Source organism: Dasypus novemcinctus, chromosome 22, assembly GCF_030445035.2.
Source record: "Dasypus novemcinctus isolate mDasNov1 chromosome 22, mDasNov1.1.hap2, whole genome shotgun sequence".
NCBI classification, from domain to species: Eukaryota; Metazoa; Chordata; class Mammalia; order Cingulata; family Dasypodidae; genus Dasypus; species Dasypus novemcinctus.
The window spans coordinates 52,481,300-52,503,930 of NC_080694.1; the positions used below are offsets into that span (position 1 = coordinate 52,481,300).

Below are 22,631 nucleotides of genomic sequence, written 5' to 3' on the forward strand. Positions count from 1 at the left end.
TCTCATACAGAAGTCCCGTTTGGAAAGCCTTAGTCCTGGGGTATTCCATTTGCCAAGTCCTAAGTCAAGCACCGAGAAAGCAGACACGTTCGCTGACCGCGGTTGGGAGAAAGGGGCACTTACTTGTACAGGCTGATGGTGGGTTCAACTGCCAGCAGGACAAAGGGCGCAGCAGTGTAGGAGACGGCCAGCTGGGTGACGGCCCAGGTGAGTGCGTCGTAGGCAGCCTTGAGCGCTTTCGAGGAAAGGAAGTAATGTCTGCAGTTGTTCCTCACCTGCACGCCACGGAAGGCAAGGGGGGTAAAAGAAAAGAGGACTGACTCGGGCAGGCAGGAGCACACCACAGGGACGCAGGCTGTGCAAGCAGCAGGCCAGCTGAGGCACACTTTCAGACAAAGCATCTCTGTGATTTCTATTACTAAAAAACATAAATATACACTGGTCCGTTGTGGGAAAGGTTAAAAGAACAACTACGCTAATTTTTTTGTCTTTTTTCATGTCTCCTAAAGGGAAGACACTGTTTAAAACCTTGGCACGATGGGAAAGTTCAGTGACGGATGTGGTGAGGGGAGTGCAATGCTGTGAGTGCAATTAATGCCACTGAATGGGGAGTGGCTGAACTGGGAAAGTTCGTGTTTCCCCAATTTAAAAAAAAAGAGCAGCTGAAGAGATAATGACAATTAAATGAAATACATGATCCTGGGCTGGATCTAATAATGAAGGGGAATAGACCCCAAAAGACATTATAGGGACATATGAAAAAAATAAGAATATAGACTACAAGCTTTATATAAATGTTAAATGTCTTGAACTTGAAAACTGTACATAAGGTGGTTACAGAAGTGAATATTCTTGTCCTCAGGAAATTTACATGGAAGTATTAAACATTCAAGGAGCATGATGTATGCAATCTACACTCAAATGTTTAGATGACAGACAGACGGATAGAATGATACAGCAAATGAAGCAAAATGTTAAAACTGGTGGATCTGGGTCTCTCCAGGGGTGGGGGTGATATTGAAATTCTCAAAGTGGGTTTTGTATTATTTTTGCAACCGTCCTGTAAGCTTGAAACTATTTCAAAATTGAAAGTTTAAAGAAGAAAAAACCAAACTTGGCACATATCTTTCCCACCTTTTTCACATTTATATTTTAATGGCATTAATATATTTTCTAGCCTGTTTTTTCACTTAGCAATATATTGTGAACTTTTCTCCCTGGGTGAAAAGTAATATTAATCCCAGTAAATACTAGTCTCCAAATGATTTTAAGTTAATTGTGGAAATTTTGGCCTTTCTTACTTACCACCCCCATTTTGCAATTTAAGCAATTCTGTGATGAATACCCATAAACATTAATCTCTGCTGTTTCATAATTATTTCCTTTGGATAATAGTTAATACAAGTAATATTACTATTACTACTAATAGCAGCTACCATTGATTCACGGACTACTGTGTGCCACACCTGTGCTGAAACACTCCATTTACCATCTTTGTCAGTTTTTCCAACAATCCTATTGTCTGAATGTTATTATCCCCATTTTAAAAACAGTTTGTTGAAATGGAAAATATTAGGTCAAAAGATAATCTCCATCCCAGGTCTTTGACACAAATGACCAGACTGCCTTCCAGAAAGACCTAATTCCCAGCTCCAAGGACCAAAGCCAGAGCTGAGAACGATGGCTGGCTGGCTTAGGGCAGGACAGGCTTCAGAGCCCCATGCTCCCTGGCAAGCCAAGGCCAGAGGCCAGAGGTCAATCCACCAGGGCAAGCAAGGGCAGCGTTGGGCAGCAGGTATGAGGTTTCACTTAGGGACCCTTCCAGCAGCCTGTGACACTTTGTGACACCTTGAGTTCATCCCCTTTCAGAAAACAATGGGCAGACTGCTCCATCAACCCCATCCTGTCCACCCCTTCCTGACTCATTTATGAAAAGTGTTTCTGGGACATCCAGAAGAATGGCTTTATATTAATCAAAGCCTCTATACCAGATGAGACCACAGAAATAAAGACATTTTAAGGAATACATCTCTGAATATATCAAACAAAATTCTGGCCTTTATTTCTTAGTTTATATTAACCATTTGTTCTTTATTTTTCTTGTATAGTCTGAGTAGGTACATGAATGAAAAAAAAAGAGAACACCTTCCCTGTTTTCTGTGTATAAAGATGTTCCACAAACATTTTATTTAAAAAATAAATAAATAGAAATAAAAATAATAAATTAAAAAACACTCTATTTAAAAAATGTGTTAATCAGCATGAAAAGCAAAACCTTCTGGCAAAACTCCGTCTACCTAAAACGGGGCAGAGAGGCTGGGAGACTCTTGTCTATTCACTGGCATGACCCAGCACCTAGAACACTGACGGGCATCACCCAGCACCTGGCACACTGACTGGCACCCTGTAGGGCTCCTTAAATAGTCACAGAATAAATTAAACAGTAAGGCAATCGCTATGCTGTGGCTCCCAAATTTGCCCCCCAAAATACTGCTCAGTAGTGTCATTAAACATCCTTGGCACCTGACTTAGGAAGGCCACAATCATTATCAATGAAATCACATCTGATAGCCTACTACGACAACGTCAGACAGTTTTATTTCATGGTAATGAGTATCACAAAAACAAAAGCTTACCACTAAAATCTAACCAGTTCATCACTGCAAAAGATACCAACCTAACTCGTACCAAAAACTGCTATTTAGCATGTTAGATCCATTTTATTTCCTTCGATGACAATACATAATGCAAAGAAGCAGAAAGTAAACTGTATAATAAGATCTTATTTTTTTAACTTGATTCATTCATTCACTGTAATGATCTCAGTGGCTTCTCAGACATACCGTGAAGCATCCTGGAAAGATGTTCTATGTGAGTGAATTTTCCAGATAACTGAAAATTAAACTTAAAAAAAAAATTCTGACCATTTCAGAGGATGAAAATCATTCTGAGATATTTTATACATTTACCTGCTTCATCAAAGAAAAAATGTACAACACAATTAAGCTTTCTCTGGGCAATACAGGCTCATCTTTATACAAATAATACTTGTTTGTTGTGTAACTATGCTATACTTTATCATCATAATTCCCTCAGAGACTACTGAGGTACACAGGGCTATACATGCCCTAAAACAGCCTTGCATTTCTCTGCTTTTCTGGCTGGTCGTTTGAAAAACCTCCTTCCCATCAGCTGTGGGTTTGCTTCTAGCACATGCCAGCTGCCCATCTGGATCTGCAATCTCGTCCCTCTCTCTCCTGTAATCAGTGTCCACCAAAAGACTTTCTTCACGCCCAACTCTCATGGCAATCCCTGCTCAAAAACACTAAATTTCTCCCTATTGCCTTGAGTCTTGGAGGGCAAGACTCTTCCCAGCCACAGATAAACTGAACTACTTGCCGTTCTCCAACAGCTCTCAACATCTGCTTCTACAGTTTGCCCATGCCATTCCCTCTGTTTAAAAAAACTAACATGAATATGGGTGATATTGCATGTATAAGACTGTTTTTACAAAATACACATACAAATACACTAGGGAAAAGGAAAAAAGAACAGCAGCTATGCATGGCAGGTGAGGCATAAAGAGACTGAGAGGTGATGAGTTTTGTTTGTTTATTATTATTATTATTATTATTATTATTGGAATAATGAAAGTGCTCTAAGAATGAATGAAATGATAATGCACAAATATGTGATTACACTGAATACCACTGATGGTACACTTTGCATTTATGCTTAATTAATATGTACAAAATAAAACTGATTTGTTAAAAATTGTTTAAAACTCTAAAATTGATCTCCCCAACTTTTTCTGATTACCGTGGATAAATAGCTTGCAATTTTTCTTTCTTCAATTTCATAGCACATAACTCTGTATTTACAAGTAAAGCCTTGGACTTGCAATTACTTATATGCATGCTCAGCTTCCTTTCTTGAGGTCAGGCATATTTTTCATTCCTTTGTTATCCTGCTCCACAACCAGCAAATTGTAGGAACAAAGACAAACTGAAGGCTACCCCCCAAATCCTAGGTAGCCAAAGTTATGAAATTCAGAAAGAATTTTACACAAACTAAGTTAACTGGATTAGGCATGAAAGTGTAAGAGTTTGTATCAGTCTCCAGTTCCTGTGGCTGTGATTTTTCTGACTGCTCAGAGACTTTGTGAATTATTTCTAGGTTTAGGCTAATGAAATGATAAACTAAGTGGAGTATTTATTGTAGAACCAATGGAAGTCCTTCAGAGTGAACCCTAATGTAAACGACAGCCTTCAGTACAAATAATGTATCTGCGTGGTTCATCAGCCATAACAAATGTACCACGCTAATGCCAGGTGTTAGTGAGAGGGGAAGGGGGGGACATGTATGGGAACTCTGTACTTTATATTCCTATAAATCTAAAATTGCTCCAACAATAAAATGGTTAACCCACTTTTTAATGAACAGTTCCTATTAAAATATCTGTCTAATGGAAAGACTTGTCTTCTTGTTTGATTCTTCAAACATCACATTCCCCCTCCCTCCCACTTTATCCCCCTCCCCACAGGGACCAAAAAGGCAACAAACTCACCAGTGCCAGATTGCTACAGAAAAGGCCCTATGATTCCAGGAAGCTTACCGCTCTGGCTGCTAGGGTGACGAGGATTCCAGTTAAGAAGGTAAAATAATATCCAGGGTAGACGCCATGCCACAAAGCAGACAGGATGAAGGTTAGCAGTGTGGGGTGCCACGGGACCCGCTCATAGCACACACTGCGAAGACAGGAAGGTACAATGAGCCATGCATGAAACATACCAGAAACTGCTTCCGACACCTGCTTTTCTTTGGATCAGACTGCACACTTGAGCACTTGCTCCATTACTGATGCGATGCCTCCCTCATGCTATCCAGGGATTTGCAATGTAATCTAAGCAGCGTGAGCTTCTCCGGATTTCTTGAACACTTCCAGAGAGGCAATTCACAATTCAGCCTTTTTAGGAGATGAATACGAATTTTCAACCACCACAACGAAATGACAGCACTGTATCAAATAAAGGTTCACATGGCCACTGTCTCCCCACCCACCTTGCAGAAACTTATTCCAAATGACCCCATCTACCAGGGGCACTTGTGGACAAGGACGTGCTGCTGGCAATAAGAATTTTGTAGCCAGGATAAAGTTCTTTAGGAATGGGCCCCTTATATAGTTAAAACTAATTCACCTTTCCAGCCTGGCCCCAATGCCATCTAACCGGTGGATGCTGCCACCCATTTTTATCTCCCTTGGCAATGACTCTAGCACAAAATCAACGTGCTAGAGTCCCAGAGTGTCCAATGATTTCAATCCATGAATTTGCCATAAATAGTGACATGGAAGGACGTAGAAATTTTCAAACACCCTGGAGATCTTTGGCTTCTTGGTTGTTTATTAAAACAAGGTCTTAAGAGTTATTTCCTCCCCAATCTCAGCCTACAAGTTGCCAATGACACTGTACAGCGCAGTGAGGATTGCCTCTATACATGGTTTACTAAATAGGATGACCCATATAAAAAGTACAATGGAAATCCAAACAGTTCACACCAGTCCAGCACTGTTCAGGTTGTCCAAAGTAACTGACTTACTCACAAAGTGAGGATCATGGTTCCCTCTTCATAGGAAGAAAGGGAATATATTTGGGGAGGAAAACAGGGCCCTGCAACCCCACTGCTACTGTTTCTTTCTGAAATGAGGGCTAGGTGCACAGATGTTTGCTCCTTACTCACCTCTGTGTTTCTTTTTGTATGAACGAAATCTTTCACTTTCTAAAATGACTTTTAAAATATTTTTTTTCTTTTTCTTTTTTTTTTTAAATGTGCATATATGTATGGTCAATCATCTTGGAACATAAGCTTCCAGTGGAGTCTGTATGACTCCTAGCACACTGGGATGACTCAATATACAGAAAGAAAGCTTTGGTTAAAAGGATTTACAAAATTAATAGCAAGAATATTCAGAGTAAAGTTGGAAAGACAGCATGTTCAAATCAATTTTCTGGAAACGCTGTGTGTGCTTATTTCGGAAGCATTAATTTTGATTCCCTCTTCTTTTACCCCAATATTTTGACCAAATGAAAGGATGCTGTTTATCAGAAACAGCAGAATCCTGCTTTAAAACTTCATTTGTTTTGTATACTCTCTCTCTTCCCATTATGATAAGCATATTCACTAATTAGTGTTTGCTGCTTTAAGGACACATTATTATTTTCATATTGAGTAATGTTTCTAATTTTGAAACATATAGGCAAAAAAGGACAGAGAAATAGCAACAAAATACAAAGTTAAAAAGCATATACATCTGGGGTACCATAAAACTTTTAATGCTACCAACTGAACATAGAGAGCATCAGTTATTTCATGCTAACAGGGACAGTCCTTGATATATGAGTAACAGCTTCTCTTTGAGTAAGAGACATCATAGCCCAGAGGCTAAGGGCTTGACTCTGGAGACAGAACACTTGGCTCATACCTGTCACTTGCCAGCTGTGTGACATTGGGCAAGTTATATAACCTCTCTGTGTTTCAACTTTCCTTATCTGTAAAATGGGGATAATAACTACCAGCATCTCCTAGGGTTGACAGGAGGATTCAATGAGTGCCTAGAACACAGTAAGGGCAGTTATCAAGTGTTTGAAAAATTAAAATAAATATGCTACATCATGACATTCTCAAACCACCCTCATTTCTACATCTGCATTTATAGGGCCTAGACACTAATATAAAACAAAAGTGTCAGGTGACATTACTACTGGCAGCCTCCTACTGCTGTTCATCTAATGAATCACATCTAACATATTCCAGTGGTGTGAGTAATGCGGCTGAATGCGGCTGTTCTTATTTTTCTTACCGCTTTAGCCAAGCAGCTGTCTGAATATTCCAGTTTTCCACATACATTTTGAAACTTGTGGCAGTCTAGAAAGAAGAAAATAATACCTATCATTGGTTTTAAAAATACCCCAAGTAATGGAAAGTCCCCCCCGCCACCTGGAATTTCCCTGGCAGCAGATTATATGTGGTATTTCAACGGTGACTTCTTTTTGTCGCGACCGGATCGGCTGTTCCACTGCACAAAATAAATTTTCCGGTGTTTACAAGATTGACTTTGCAGTTAAAACTTGGCTTGCAAAGTTTGAAATTTTCTCAAAATTTATTTTCAAATTATAGGAAAACTGAAGGAACATTTTGTGGGTTTTCCTTCCACTCTGGTTACAAAAAAACTTTTAAGTCATCCGAATTTTAAAACTACTCTAAAAGGGGATTTACCACAGGAAAACTTTAATCCTGTGAATTTAGTGCCTTTATGGCTTGAATTTAATTGTCAGTTTTTTACTATGTGGTCATCTACAAACTAGGTCAGTCTTGTAAAGTTAATTCTACAAATAGCTATATGCAAATGCATCCAATTGTTTCTGGAATATTAGAGAGTTGTGCAGGAAGAAGTCGTAGCACAGAAAAAAAATAAAAATCACCCCAACTGGCAATAATGGAAGTAAATACACCATTGAGGAAGAGGCACCCCAAACTAAGGCATCCACTAGGTTTTCTCATACTAAAAATAATCTTATCAAGGGCTGATGATAGAAAGCATGAAGCAAACATTCAAGAACGACAATTCTCAACGAAGATGGAAAATGCAAGTGCCATGTTTTCTCTTGCAGTTTCATCAACCATGAGAAAACCTTGCTTAGGACAGACTCTGGCCTACTATAATATGGAAGGAAGGAAGGGAAGAGGGAGGGAAGAGAGAGAGAGAGATGTTCTAATGGAATGAGAAAGGCTTTCTACTGGGAGTTTTTATTTCAAAACGCTAAGGAATTGTATTTACACATTTTTCCTATGGCTAATAAAATGTTATAAACACAGCTTCCGTTATCTTCAGAAAGCCAGGTTTCCTGGGTTTACTTTAGCTCCTTGCCCTGTATCCAATACAGTGAAAATACAACTTTCTCCTTTCAGTCTTCTGTTATGATAAGGACAACTTTGCCTTTTACCCTAAACAAATGTCTAAAAAAAAAGGATTCTGTCTTTTGGGGCACAGCTGGGTGGACAAGCAGGCAACCAGAGGTCACGGGCAGCCTCTTTACTGGGCATTTATAAACAGCAGTCCATGGCTGAGGGAGAAAAGAACTTTAATGGAAAGATGCAGCAGATCTGTAACCCACTTGTGCTCCTCTGACATCATCCACAAGAAAAAAGCAGTTATAGAAGATCTACATTGCTTTTGCACAAATGAGGAAGGTTGTTCTGAAGGCTGGAACTTGTCCACTTAAAATGTGCTTCACTGTGAAGGGTACCGCTTCTTGCCTTCATGAGGGGACAATGGACAAAGCATTATTTATTCTTCAGAACTGATATGGGATCTTAACCACGTTCTTACCACATCCGCCGAGGCCTTCTGCTCACAGGAGCCCTTGGATCTCCTAGAACTGTGTGAAAACAAGCATTCTGCCCACAGCAGGCACTCCACTAACATTTGTTGAACATGGCTGACCCAAGTAACCCAAAACCACTATGACTGAACACATGATGCAATCTAATTAGACAACAGGTATAAGTGCCTCTATCTCTTTCTGCCTGCTTGCTTGTCTTTTTATTTTATTTTATTTTTTCTTTTTCAGGAGGTACCAGGGATTGAGCCACAGACTTTGTACTTAGGCAGAAGGCACTCAACCACTGAGCTACAACCGCTCTTTCCATTTGTCTTTTTGAAGTAGCAAAGCTTCAATGCTAAAGAAAAAAATAAGTGAACACATAGTCCTCCCAGTAAATTCTGCCATATTTTATTAGGTAAGTTGCTGGTTGCTTTCCCTTTGGAGACCATCCAAACCCAGAAAGCCTTAGACATGAAGATGGCGGAGGGCTTAGCTTCTCCTTTGGGCCTAGTTTCCACCAAGTGTGGAGTCTCCACATCACTGGCTTCTTGCTCTCCAAGCACAACCGCCCAAACTCTCCAATGGTACTCTGTCTGCCCTGGGTTGGGTGGAAACCAAAACCACAGCAAACACGAGGCACCCAGCTAGAGAAGCAACACTTCTCTCTGTTGGGAATCATGTCCTTATTTCCACCCAGCTGCAAGAAGGAAAGGGTCTAAGACATGGAATTCCCATCTGTTCCAAGTGATAACATGCCAAGAAAATGAAGAGCGATCTGGTGCCAAAGATCACCTCTGATCTGGTCCAAGAATGGAGACACAGAAAGAGGAAGAACCTACAGGCAGTGTGCCATGACAATCCTCTTCCCAAAGGCATATGGATTATTGATGTTTCTAAAGGAACCACAGAGAACACCTGCTATAGAGAATTTAAAATACAGGAGCTTCCTGGGAAAAGCTCTTAACTGGAGAAAGAAGAATGTGAACAAGAGAAAATGGCATCTGTACTTTCTAGTCAAAAGAAAAGGAATGTCCCCTCTCAATCAGAAACAGAATGGACATCACCATCCCCAAATCCTCAAGATGGAGGAATGAACAATAATAAGGGGGGAATGCAACTATGGACTAAAATAGACATTATTATTCTAACAATGGAAGAACTCTTATCATTGATGTAAAGGCAGTGGCCACGACAGGTTCTGAGGGAAGGGAGAGGGAAAAGTAGGTTTAACGTGGGATATTTTGGGGACACTGGAATTGTCCTGCCTGACACTCTAGTGACGAATACAGGCCGTTATACATATAGTCAAACCTTTAAAATTGCACAGTACAAAGTGTAAAGTTTAATGTAAACTATAGTCCATGGTTAGTAGCAATGCTTCAATATGTGTTTATCAACTGTTAGAAATGTACAGCACTAACGAAAGATTTTGTTAATGTGGGAAAGTATGGGAGGGAGATGGGGCAGGGTATGTGGAAATCCCCTATATCTTTGATGCAACATTTATGTAATCTAAAGCTTCTTTAAAAATAAAAAATATATATAATTTTTTTAAAAAGAAGAGAAATGTAAACAACAAAAAGATTTTCCTGGCTCTTTTTCAGACTTTTTATGTCATTCTTCCTTGAAACAATGAAACTGTCAAGAAAACAGGTTTCTTAAAAACAAGAGGGAAAAAAAAATTCCAAGATGCAAAATGTCCATGGATGTGGTATTCTCCCTGACAGCAGCTCTTCCTCGGACACCCAGAAGAACTTCCAGGAATACCACCCTCACAGCAAACCACTGTTTGATTTATCACGGAAGCTTGACTGATAAAAAGAATGCACTCACCTCGATTTTCCAGATGTTTAGGTTAGAAAGCAGATCCCAAGAGAAATTTCCATTCTTGTCCACTCCGCTGAACCCAAAGCCAGCTGCATTATTCACTGCATCAGCTGTGGTTATTAACACAACACATTAGGGTAAGGCACAAGAGCACACGGCCGCTTTACAAGATACTAAATATCTGTCTAACTTCAATATTGAGAGACATGCAGTAGTTTCCTTGGAAAAGAAGCCAAAAAAAATTTAAAGGACCAGGTACTTTACAAAGAACAAATGTGGCTGTTTGATGACCCCAATTTTCATTCATTCATTTACTAAGATTTACCAAGCACCTGCTGACAAAGAGGAAAGGTGCTAGGTGCTCATGGACTGAATTAAAATAAACAAGAGAGAAATGAAGCAATGTATCAGAAGACCTTCCAAAATAAAGCAATGTTTTGTGGGCCATTTGCTTCTTTTGTGTGGAGTTTTATGTTGTTCATTTTTAAAAATCAGTTAGATGGAATAACTTGATGAAAAATCTGTCACAGAATTTTGAGACCCATTAAAACAAAGTTTAATGGGGAAACGAGAGAAATGAAGAACCAAAAAGACGACATTATAGGATTTAGTGACCACTTGATAGGAAGGGAGGAAGAGAAAGTGGTAGAAACACATCTGAGTTCAGAAGGGGAAACCAAACGAAAAAGGGAATGCAGGAAAGAAAGAAGTGCCATGATGAAGGTGGGCACGGCATCCGCCGACAGCAAACATTAAAGTCAGGAGCAGGAGTGGTTCCGAAAGAGAAACTGGAGCTCATTCTGATGTGTTAAGCACGATGTGCCAGCTGGAGCTGCCAAAGATGCAGTTGGAAAAATAAGTTTAGAACTGAAGGAAAAGAACAGAGCTAGAGCTAGAATCTGGGGGCAGCTGCAAAAAAGGCCACACATGGATGCAATCGCCAAAGCCACAAGCTACTAAAAAAGCCTGTTCATGCCATCCTACCCAGAAGGTCAATCTAAAAACAACTTTCTCCATCTTTACTTCATTTTATTTCACCACAATAAGAAAACGCCACCCTCCAGTGACTATTTCATTTCTAATCAATTCCTTAATGAAAAAGTTTTGTAGTCAAATACAGACCTGATGAGCTCAACACACATTTATTATAATGGCCAAGAGGTAAATTTCCTCTTTTCTTTTATGTCCAGTTAATTCTGTTAGAAAATTTTCTTTAAAATTAGTCAAATTCATTAAATCACAGCACTTTAAAATCTTACGTCTGAAAGAGAGCTTAGAGAAATCTTTCTTTCCCGTAGCTGTTATCAATTTTGTTTCTGCATGGACTTAGGAAGGCCGGCACTAGGAAAACAACCTGTTCTATGCTTGCCTCACTTATTTCTGGCATAGCTGATGATCTGATTATTGCTGATCTTATGTTTGGCTTCATTGTAAAATGATCTGGTTTCTTTTAGAAGAAAGGATCAAAGTACCCAGCTCTCCTCCCAAGCAGACTAGAAAGAAACTCAATGGGGAAGGAAAAGAAAAACAAAATGATGGTGTGCCAGGAAGAAATCAACGCTCTGAAATATGTGGGGCCAACTTAGTAAATGACAGACAAGGAACTAGGAGAAGTAGGGCCCATGAGGTTGTCCGAAAAACCTGGGCTGGACTAACTGTGGCTGTGGCCAGCACTGCGATTCCTAAATTCCATCTCCCAAGTCTAGACCCACGTGTGGGCCACCTGGGCAGCCCTAAAGGAAGAGGTTAACAACAATCTGCCTTCTGGTGCTTACTATCTTTCTGGGATTCTGTCAAGCGCTTTTACGAGCATTTGTCATGTAATGCTCACAGCCATGTTGGACAGGGGTGAAGAGCGGGTTTTGGAGGCAGATCTCCTGAGTTTCCAGCTCCTCTCAGCAACTCACTAAATGTGTGACCTTAAGAGATGGTGAACCCCTGGAAAGTTGTAAAAGGGAGATATTCATGGTGCCTAAGGACTACTGAAAGGATTAAATGAAATGAAATACGTGTAGCGTGCATGGCATGGAGCCACCCGGAGTCGGTGCTAAGGAAATGTTCGCTGTGACTATAATCACTGCCCCCATCTTGCGCTCACCATCTCAGAGATGTCAGGTTGACACTCAGATCACACAGGCGGTAAAGAGGCAGAATTTGATTCCATAACCTCAGTGCCTAGGAGTCAGTCTGAAAGATAAACGATGAAGGAGAAGAACACAGGTTCTGTCTTCTAAGACCCTCTGCATTCAGGCGATGTCCGAATGCAGCCCACCTTGGCTTGGTCCATGTGGCCCCTGAGCCGAGGCTTGGTTTTGCTCTAGTTCACCAGTCCAAACTTGGTTTTATTTATATTGTGCATGGCTCGAAAACATTATAATGGAGAAATTAATTTGAATACCTATGTTTTGGCGTTTGTGATCTTTAGAACACAGGATGAGCTAAAGTTGAATCTCACTAACTAGCAGGGGGAAAATAACCAGAATTGTACCCGAAGTCCAAAGGAAATAGTTTTATTATTTCAATATAAACAGTAACTAGAAGTAGGCTAACACAGTGCAGCTCAGCTGCGATTCATCGAGAGGCCTTCTTTAAAGATTAAATTTATAACCATGTGTAATTAGTACATCAATTATATGCAAATGGTGTTTTAAAGAGCTGGATAAAACAATGATTTGGTTAAGCAGTTTAAATAGTCCCTGTTAGACCATTGCTTCTTTATTCATCAATAATACAAAGGTTAATTTCAAGCCAGCCCATGCAATCTCAACTGTAGCATATTTCAAATTGAGGCCATACAAATTAATGAAGTATTTCTACTGCAGCTACCCAAAAAAAAAAAAAAGATAAAGAAAGGTAAAGAGCTAAGGCCACAGAGAAAGCTATCCACAGGAAGGATTCTCTCCGTCGGCCACATATCTGGGGTACCCTCATTCCAGGCAAGCCCTGCCCCTGCACCCCGCCCCCTCCCTGATCCCAGTCAGCACAACCCACCTCGAGTGAGACCTTCCCTAGGAGGCCACGGAATGGCCTTTCTTTCCTCCTTACCCAGGAGCTGATTTAGTCCAGAAGCCAGCCCTTAAGCCCTGGGATACAGAATAGGGGTGAGAAGGGCAAGGAGAAGGGAAGAGAAAAGGAGAGTAAGTGAGGAAGGAGGAGGCAGTAAAAAGGAAGGAGCTCTCTCTCTCACACACACACACACACACACACACTCTCTCAAGTCAGAGCAAAGTGAAAATGTTAATTGTTTCACATGAAAAAATATGCAAAGTATTCCAAGAAGGGAATATAATGCCTACCTACTAAAGAAATCAACATTATTAGATACGAAAGCAACTGCAGAAAAATCATAAGATCAAAGGAGACTTGTGAAGCCTCCCCCAATAACCAGTCCACAGTCATCATCTCCTCTGTACTCCTTTTGCTAGGACAGCTCTTGGTGCTGCTCTACAGGTTGGGGTACATATCTCTGTGTTCCAGAGTCTAGCATCCTTAAAAGTAGAGACGGTGTCTTATTCACCTTTGGATTCCATGTGGCACAAAACTAGGTACTCATCGAAAACTCCCTGACTTGGACTGATTGTGCCAGAAACAGTACTTCCCATACTACAAATTTCAGAAAAACTCTAAGATCTCTCATAAACATTGCATTGGCCTGAACACATCCATAAACATTTTGGGCCTTAAAAATAATTTGGCAGTTGCAAACTTTATCTTAAGGCTTTAAACTTGAAACTGAGAGAAGGGGAGCTCCAGCAATTGAGCTCCTTGCCCTCATTCATGAGGTATGAGTGCAACACGGGGAACTGAGCTTAATAATCTATTTGCCGTAATAAACCAATCGCTGCCCTCTGACATCAACACCGCATCACTTTCAGCTAAGGTATTAAACTTGCGTTCCCAAAAAGGGCTCCAAGGTGAAACAGGTTTGGACACAGTGCCTGATCAAAATCCTTTGCCATTCTTGGTAAGTAAATAAAAAGGTTTGCTGCTCACTCGAGCAAAGCATTAAAACTTCTCCAATCAAAAAAAAAAATGTTCAAAAGGACAGAAATAATAGCTTAATACTGACCATGTTACACCACAGGAAAAAAAAATAAAGGATGGTAAAACCAAGGAAAGTTCAACTTTCCAACTTAAAACACAAATCACTTAGAGTCAACTTCTTTCTAAGACTTAACGTTTAGTCAACAGTTTCTTAGAGAAGTATACCCTAAATTAAATTAGTCAAATTAATTCAGTGTGTATCCTGCATTAAGCACAACCCAGAAAAAAATATAAAAAAGCCAGATCATTCTAGACTTTTTCCCTAACTTTCCACTGCGCTAAATGGCCAGGTTTGATTGTTTGAAGCAGAAGCTTCCATGTCTTGACATCTATTAATTAGCACTGGATTTAAAAGCCACAATTACTTTTCTCCTCATCCTGGGTTATTAAGTTTGTGCAGTACAAGAGAGAGGTGTGCTATAATGAAAAGTTGAAAATGACACTGGGCTTAACTGCCTTCCCTGATGTATTATACTTGTTTGGATTAGGTGATCCACCCAAATATCGTCTGGCTAAGCCATCCAAGAAGTATTGTTTTTTTCCTAATTCATTTAGGGACACTCCATCATACCTACCTAGTGTCCACGCAAAGTAATACTTGGGCTTTGAAGCTTGCATGACAACATATAAGTAGCAGAGTCGAGTCAGAAAGTTTGCTTTATGGACAAACCAATCTTCAACAAGGAAGGTGACGGGGAAGGTCTTCGTGAGTGTCAAAAACAAAAGGAGAGACACCAAGGTGAGGCACAGCTTGCGTACCACAGCTCCCTAAAAGTGGGAAGAAAAACCAGCGTCACTATTCAGAAGACTCGGGCACAAAGAAAACAATTTTGGCAAGGGTACATTAAGAACCAAGTTGTTTCAATAACTGTTCTGGCATTACTCCCTGGAGTGAGTGGTCATGGGCATTCTCTCTCGAGACTCAATTGTGATGATGGGGATACATGCTACAGTCAGATGCAGAAGATACCTCTGACATGAGCGCTAATGCATCCAGAATGGAAGAAAACGTTTACCAGAAAATTCTACCAACAACAAAGAGTAAGTGGTTTTATTATCAAAGACACAAGAAAAATGGATAACACTGAGGGTCATGGACAATTTTCCATCAGAAAGAAATAACCATTTGTCTTCCACTTCTGTAGCCAGCAGAGCCATGGAAATGGGCTTGAATTGCTAGTAAGGAGGAGAAAGAGTTTAATTACAAAGAATTCTGTGCAAAGAATGATTAAATACCTGAGCCAGGACCTGGACAGGTCATAGAAAGCTTTAGAACACCTCCCAGGATGGTCTAGATGTAGTCTGTGCAGCCCAGGGGAGTGGATGTGGCTCGGCCACTGGGCGCTCACCTCCCACCTAGGAGGTCCCAGGTTCATTCCCTATGCCTCCGGGAGAAGGCGGGCAAATAATGAGCAGACAGACAAGGGAACATCTGGGGATGGAGGGGGATAAGTAAAGAAAAATAAAGTAAAAAACAAAAAAACAAAAAAACATTGGTTCCACCTTCCCTTGCAGAATGGATGGCCAATGAGATGACAACAAAAGATGTTGGACAGGGCTTCTGGGAAAGCTCTTTAAAGGGGGCCTCTCAGCTGGCAATCACTCCTTCATCCTCCTTTTCCAACCTGGATGTGATGTTTCTAACTCCAACAGCCATTTTGTAAGGCTGAAGCCACAGGCTAAGGGTGGCAGAGAAGAAAGTCAGAAGAATGCTGGGTACGGAGGCCACCATGGAGCTGCCTTACCTGCCCTTGACTCCCTACCTACAGACTTCTTGGCAGGCGAAAGATAAACAAAACTATCTTGGGAAGCGGCTGTGGCTCAAGCAATTGGGTGCCTGCCCACCACATGGGAGGTCCTGGGTTCAAGTCCCAGTGCCTCCTAAAGAAGATGAGCAGATGCTGCATCCGCCACAATGAGCTAGATGCTGCACCTGCCACAACGAGCAGACACCTAAACGAGCAGTTGCCACAAGCCAGCAGAAGCCACAGCCCACAGGGATCGAATGTGGTTCAGGCCATTGGGCCCTCGCCTCCCATGTGGGAGGTCCTGGGTTCAGTTCCCGGTGCCTCCTGGAGAAGGCAAGCAGATAGAGCGAGCAAAACAATGAATGGTAGAAGAGGGAACCATGGGAGTGGGGGGAGGGAGGAATAAAGTAAATAAATCTTTAAAAAAAAAAAAAAAGAGCACATGAAACACAAAAGCGGTGCAATGACATGTGTGAATACTTGGATACCTCACAGCCACAGTCACCTCACTCCCACCTGCCTCCTCGACTGTTTCAATAAACCAGATGAAACCGAGATACCAGACCCACCACAATGCGCTGATGTACTGGACGGTGTCCACCCAAAAATTCACCTTTCATCAATAGTTCCTTAAGCTTTCAGATACTTAACTCTTATTCATCTAGAAGCATTTATGAAGTTTTTAACTCAAAATGTTCCCATTTCCCCCCGTTTTTCAATTTTCACCATTCCTGGAACTAATTAAAAACTCCCCTTCCAAAATGCAGACCATCTCATGAGTAAACTCAGCATATTTGTAAAGTTCCATAAGTTATCCTAACGTGGACTAATTTAAGATTGATAAAAACTCAGGCTAACATTAAAATAGCATTTCAAAAAGTCATCTTAAACTCTCTCAAAATAACAAACCAGATTCCAGCATGCCAGTATGAAAGTGGTTTCTCTTGCAATAAGCAGAGCATTTATTCTGTCCCCTACTCTCTCGCTATCCCTCCTCTTTTTATTATATATTGTCCTTTGGCTGTATTTGCATTTCATTCATAAAGATCCAACACTTATCCGAGTTCACTGTGCTAACTGGCACCATGCAGGGTGCGTCTGCAGGCACTAAATACTGCCTGATAAACTGGAAGACTGATTGCTTTAATATTCCCAGCCAATGAGCTCCTCCAGAAAACAAACACCCATTGCCCCGACACAGAGAACTGCTGCAAATAAATACCAATACTAGTATTTTAAACAAATGAGGAAAAAAGGTTACTGGCCAAGTTTTCCAATAAACTGTTTGGCTTTTTCATTAGAACAATTATTAGTGGAGTTCAGCCCTGGCAGCAAACACTTGGCATGAAAAACTTACAGTGGGAGAAGGAGCTGGCAGGCTGTGGAAACCTTTCTGCTTCCAGTTCACTTGCAAAAACCTCATGTGTGTATGTCTCCCCTCAATGAAGGTGATGTAGTCCTTGAAATTGTTGCAAGGGCCAGCTATGACACTCATGAAATTGAGAAGGTAGCTTAAGTACTCCAGAAGCGAGGGTTTCACTCTGTGAAGATAAACAATGCGCAATGTTGGAGATTCTTCGCTCTTTGGTTTTCTGTCAGTATTTACAAATGGGCAAATTATAAACAGGGGCATTGTCTCTGTCGCTTAGTACATGTGGCAATGCCTTTCCTCGCTCTGTTTCTTTAAATGTGCTGAGGAGCGAGATCATGTTGAAAGGAAGGTTTAATGAAGCAGGTGGTCCAGAGAAGGAAGAGACCACTGATGACAGAGCTCAACCTATAAATACTCTGAACATGGTCCAGGGTAAAACAGCTCTGTGGCTGGGAAATGCTCTCTCCTCACCTGCCTCATCTCTCCACTAGAGAAAAAGAAGGGAAGAAACATTAGGCAGGGTGGGATGCTTTGAAATGGGAAAACTTCCTCCAGACTGCCAAAATAAATACAAAACAAATGATGGGTGGAACAAGTTTCCAACTGAAGAGGCCACACTAAACCACCGCAGTAGCAGCCTCTTGTCTGATTTGGCATCCAGGCACAAGGTCCTAATAATAGGCTAGGGTAATGGCAGAAAAAAGTCCTGTGCAGGGCATTTTAGAAGGTCTGTTCTCCTAGTGGGATGGAATTAAGAGGAAGGGATTCCTAAAATGCCATTTTTAACCTGTCACTGGAACTGTACCCTATCTATATCATTTATATCTATATCATTTATCATTTATACCACCATAATGCTTAGCAAAGAACTTGAGTTTTTAGAATCTTCAAATGGTTCTCCCAAATCCCAATTAAGTCCTTCATGAAGCATCCAATCCCCTCTACAGCCTAGGGCTCTCCCTTACTTATCCCAGGGATTTCCCACTGCTCTCCCACAGGAACCCTCCACCATGGGCACAGCCCTCTCCCCAATATGCCACCCCACATCCCATTTTCATTTCCCTACCAATGCTATTCTCCTGCTCTATGTAGTTCCTACCTTTCTATTACACATGAGGCTGGCCTCCTATTCCCCAGCCCGTGTCTCTCTCCAGTCCTAGTTCCTATCTTTATTCATGCTGACATTTCATCACACATGGACATGCACTGATAATTAACTGATTCTTGAGCTCAACCACCCCCAGACACATGTCTCATACTTTAAAATATGGAGGCAATAAAAAAGTTCTGGAAATGGCATAACAACTCCCCTGTGAAGGAGAATCTTGCAGAACTAACAAACTTACAGACCTGTTTACTATCTGAGCAAGCAATCTCACCTCTGGGAATCTATCCCACAGTTACATCTAAACACACATAAAATGACCTATGTACAGGGTTGTTCATTGCCTACTGCTTGCAGAAGTCAAAGACTAGTAGAAAACTCAAGGTCCATCAATAGCAGATTCATTAAATACAGGATATTACAGCCACAGAATGGAATTAATATGCAGATGTGAAAAAACAAGGACAATCGCCACACAGTGCTATGGAAAGATCTTTAGACTCTATTGTTCAATAAACTTACTTTACGGCAAGTCGGTGTTGCTCAGCAGACAGGTCTTCAGCTCTTCGACCCAATCCTATGAAACAGGAAATGTGTAGTAAGATAATGTTTGAAGTCAAGTAGATTACTAATCTTAAGAGTCTTCTCAAACTCATTTGAAAAAGTTATTTATATTTGCTTTCATAAGCCATAAAGAGTACCTGTTGTCCATATTTTTAAGTACCCTGGGTCAAGCAAACTACACATATGTGCATGTATGAGGAGGAAAGCCTCTATGGGTTCCATATGAAAAGCAAAGAATTCAGAGGTTACTCCTGTTTAATTTGCACAGTATGAGATGGATCCCAGAGAACCCTCCATTGCTCCTACTTGAGGCACTTCCTCACATCTTTGTTTTTGTTGCTACTTTAGACAACTAAGCTTGCCTTTCATAGCCTACACCAGTACACAGCCTGCATCAGACACCAGGTTCAAGCTGAGAACTTGTAAAAGTAGAAAGGAATAGAGGATTTTCCTCTTCCAAAAAGAAAAGGAAATATAAGCCTGAATGCCAGGAGAATACAAGGGAATTATCAGATTTTAATTTTTCATTAACACTTATCCATGCCAAGAAAACTACCAACCAAATCACATCTGGGCTTCATATAAATTCATACATTCACTTAACCAGCAATGAAACTAAAGTGTTATCTTATAAGTAATACAAATCAACTCTGAAACTGTATATTCAGCAGAGACTGATAATGGTCACCAAACATGAAGGAAATTCAAAAACATGCCTTAAAGAAGGTGGAGCATTTCTGGAATTTACTGGTTTTCTCACACGCAAGAGAAAAAGAAAAAGGCAAATAAATATTTTGTTGCATGTAAGGGATCTTCCATGAAATGTGGTATACTGAGAATGCTTAGTGGTTAAAAAAACAAACAAACAAAAAAACCTAGAAGTAATGTTTATTCACACCCATATATTTTTTAAAATCTCACCAAATAGTACATCTCTGGCAATCTCAGAAAGTAAAGTGATTTTAGCTGTTGGTTTATATTACTTATGTTTGTCTATAACACTACCAAGTGGACTCAGGAATACGTAGGATGACTAACTCATCCCAGTTTGCCTGGGACTCTTATCAGTGTTAGCAACGGAAGTCCCATGCCTTGGGAAACCTCTCAGACACAGGCAAACTGGGACAACTGCTCCCCCTAAGACTTCATCCTTGGAATAAAATTACCCAGTACTAGTATGAACTAGGAATACACAGGGTCAAAATAAAATTAAATCAGTTCTTAAGCTTTAAGGGGAAAAAAAAAAACACCTAGCTGGCAGAGACTGTAAATCTTCTCAACCTGCCGACACATATAGAAATTGCCAAGTCAAAAAGTACTTGCCAGAGCAGTACAGATCCGTACTGCACCTGACATCTCTTAAACCTTCCAGCCAGTTGACAGTGCTGTCCTCCTTTGCCAGAACCCAGTTTTAACAGTGTAAATCACACTGTCTGGCCATTTTCAGGAAGAGCCTGACCCAAGAAATTGCTCAGTTTTATACAAATAGAAGATTCTTCCTTCTCCCAGCTTTTTATAGGATCAGGCTAATCTCATTAGCTAATTTTCCATGCCAAAAAAAAAAAAAACATTTAAAAATGATTAAAAGACACTGATCGATGCTATTTAATCTTTCCTTATCTTGTATCAGAGATTAAACCAAAGTTTGTAAAGTTCAACAAGGAACCCACTATTCTCAATGCAAATACTTTAGCAAGTTTAGACCTACAAATCTAGTAGGCAAATTGTGAAATAGCTATGAAAATAAAAGGCAATTTTTAAAGAGGACTGGTAATTTTAAACAAGTTAAAATCAAGATCTGCCAAGACTTGTCTAAATTTTGAAATGTATATAAGGTATAAAAGGGAGAGCTCAGAATGCCAGGCTCACTCTTAGAACCAAAAGGGGAGTCATTTCCTCACCATCATGAACTTGGAATGCCAAGGTTGTGATCTTCTGAGTGACAATCATTAGAGGCCTAGAAGGAAGATAGAAAATAATCAACATGTACAAAATGCAACTGGAAGAAATTTTTCTTCTATTTCCCTGCATAGTGGGTTTTCATCTTGAAGATTATTAAATAAAATAAAAAGACAGTACATTCAAAACAAGCTGTTTTTATTTCACTTTCAAATTACATTTTATATTAGATTACTGAATAACAAAAACACAGTTGGGAAGCAGATGTGGCTCAACAGATAGAGCTTCCACCTACCATATAGGAGGTTCAGGGTTTGATATCCAGGGCCTCCTGGCCCATGTGGTGAACTGGCCCACGTGGAGTGCTGCCACATGCATTAAGTGTTACCCGCACAGGGGTGCCCCTTGCACAAGGAGTGCCCCCCACACAGGAGTGCAGCCCCCCACACAGGAGTGCAGCCTGCCCAGGGGTGGTGCTGCCCACACAGAGAGCTGATGCAGTAAGATGATGCAACAAAAAAGAAGTACAGCGAATAGACAATATGAGACACAGCAAACTAGGGAGCTGAGGTGGAACAAGAGAACAATCACCTCTCTCCCACTCTGGAAGGTCCCAGGATGGGTTTCCAGAGCCGCCTAATGAGAATACAACAGACAGCAAATGGACACAGAGAGCAGACAGTGGGGGGGGGGGGGGGGGGGGGAGAGAGGATAAGAAAGAAAGAAAAAAAAAACACAATAGAGCAGAGCAGGTGCAACTCAGTGGCTGAGCACCTGCTTCACATGTATGAGGTCCCAGGTTCAATCCCTGGTACCTCCTTAAAAAAAAGACAACCCTAGAAAGTCCCTCCTGAGCTTTAATACTCAAAGTACTGAGCATCATCAGCATCACCTGGAGCTCGTTATCAAGGCAGAATGTTGGGCACCATCCCAGACCTGAAAATCAGACTCTGCATTTTAACAAGACCTGTGGGGAGTTCAGATGCTTATTAAAGTGTCAGAAGCACGAGTCTAGAGGCTACTTAACCCAGTGGCCTGGTTCCACCTGGTATCTAGTTTGTTTATGTGCTTTGTTCTAGTAAAAGCAATTCCTTCAGGCACACATAGTAACATATATATATTTATTTGTAAAATGCAACTTCCTGGAAATAAACTATTTAGTGGCAAAAAAAATAATGATAACACCAACCTTAATTTGAGAAAAGCTGTTAAATAAAAACCTGCCTTAAAAAATGGCACCCGTTTCAATAAAGTGTCAAGACAACTCTATATCTAAGAATAGCCTTTTCAAAAGTAGTGCTGGGAAAGCTGATATTCACATAAAAAATGCAAAAATTAATTAAAAATTAATTAAAGGGGAAGCAGCTGTGGCTCAATCCATTGGGCTCCTGTCTACTCTGGGATGTGAATCCACAGCCTTCTTGTGAAGGCAAGCTGGCCCGCACCCACGAAGAGCTGACGGCCCGCGCCCCGCGGAGAGCTGATGGCCCATGCCTGCAAAGAGCTGGTGCAGCAAGATTATGCAACAAAGGGAGACAAGCAGACACAGGAGAACACGCAGCAAATGGACACAGAGAGCAGGCAGCAAACAAGCCACAAGTGGGGGGGGGGCGGAATTAAATAAATAAATACTTTTTTAAAAATCGAAGACCTAAACATAAAAGCTAAAACCATAAAACTCTAGAAGA

At 40.8% G+C, this 22,631-nt stretch overlaps 1 protein-coding gene across 3 annotated transcripts in view; it reads right to left on the reverse strand.

The window, feature by feature from the left end:
- Nucleotides 1-22,631, reverse strand: part of MBOAT1 (membrane bound glycerophospholipid O-acyltransferase 1) — a 107,080-nt gene that overhangs the window by 5,814 nt on the left and 78,635 nt on the right. For all 3 annotated transcript variants that reach the window (XM_004473166.5, XM_071210994.1, XM_058285299.2), the window contains 8 exons: nucleotides 20,946-21,001; nucleotides 19,003-19,057; nucleotides 17,361-17,544; nucleotides 14,831-15,023; nucleotides 10,218-10,321; nucleotides 6,860-6,924; nucleotides 4,616-4,748; nucleotides 124-275 (listed from right to left, as the gene is read on the reverse strand). In XM_004473166.5, coding sequence (XP_004473223.2) covers nucleotides 124-275; nucleotides 4,616-4,748; nucleotides 6,860-6,924; nucleotides 10,218-10,321; nucleotides 14,831-15,023; nucleotides 17,361-17,544; nucleotides 19,003-19,057; nucleotides 20,946-21,001 — 942 coding nt within the window. The remainder of the gene's footprint in view (nucleotides 1-123; nucleotides 276-4,615; nucleotides 4,749-6,859; nucleotides 6,925-10,217; nucleotides 10,322-14,830; nucleotides 15,024-17,360; nucleotides 17,545-19,002; nucleotides 19,058-20,945; nucleotides 21,002-22,631) is intronic.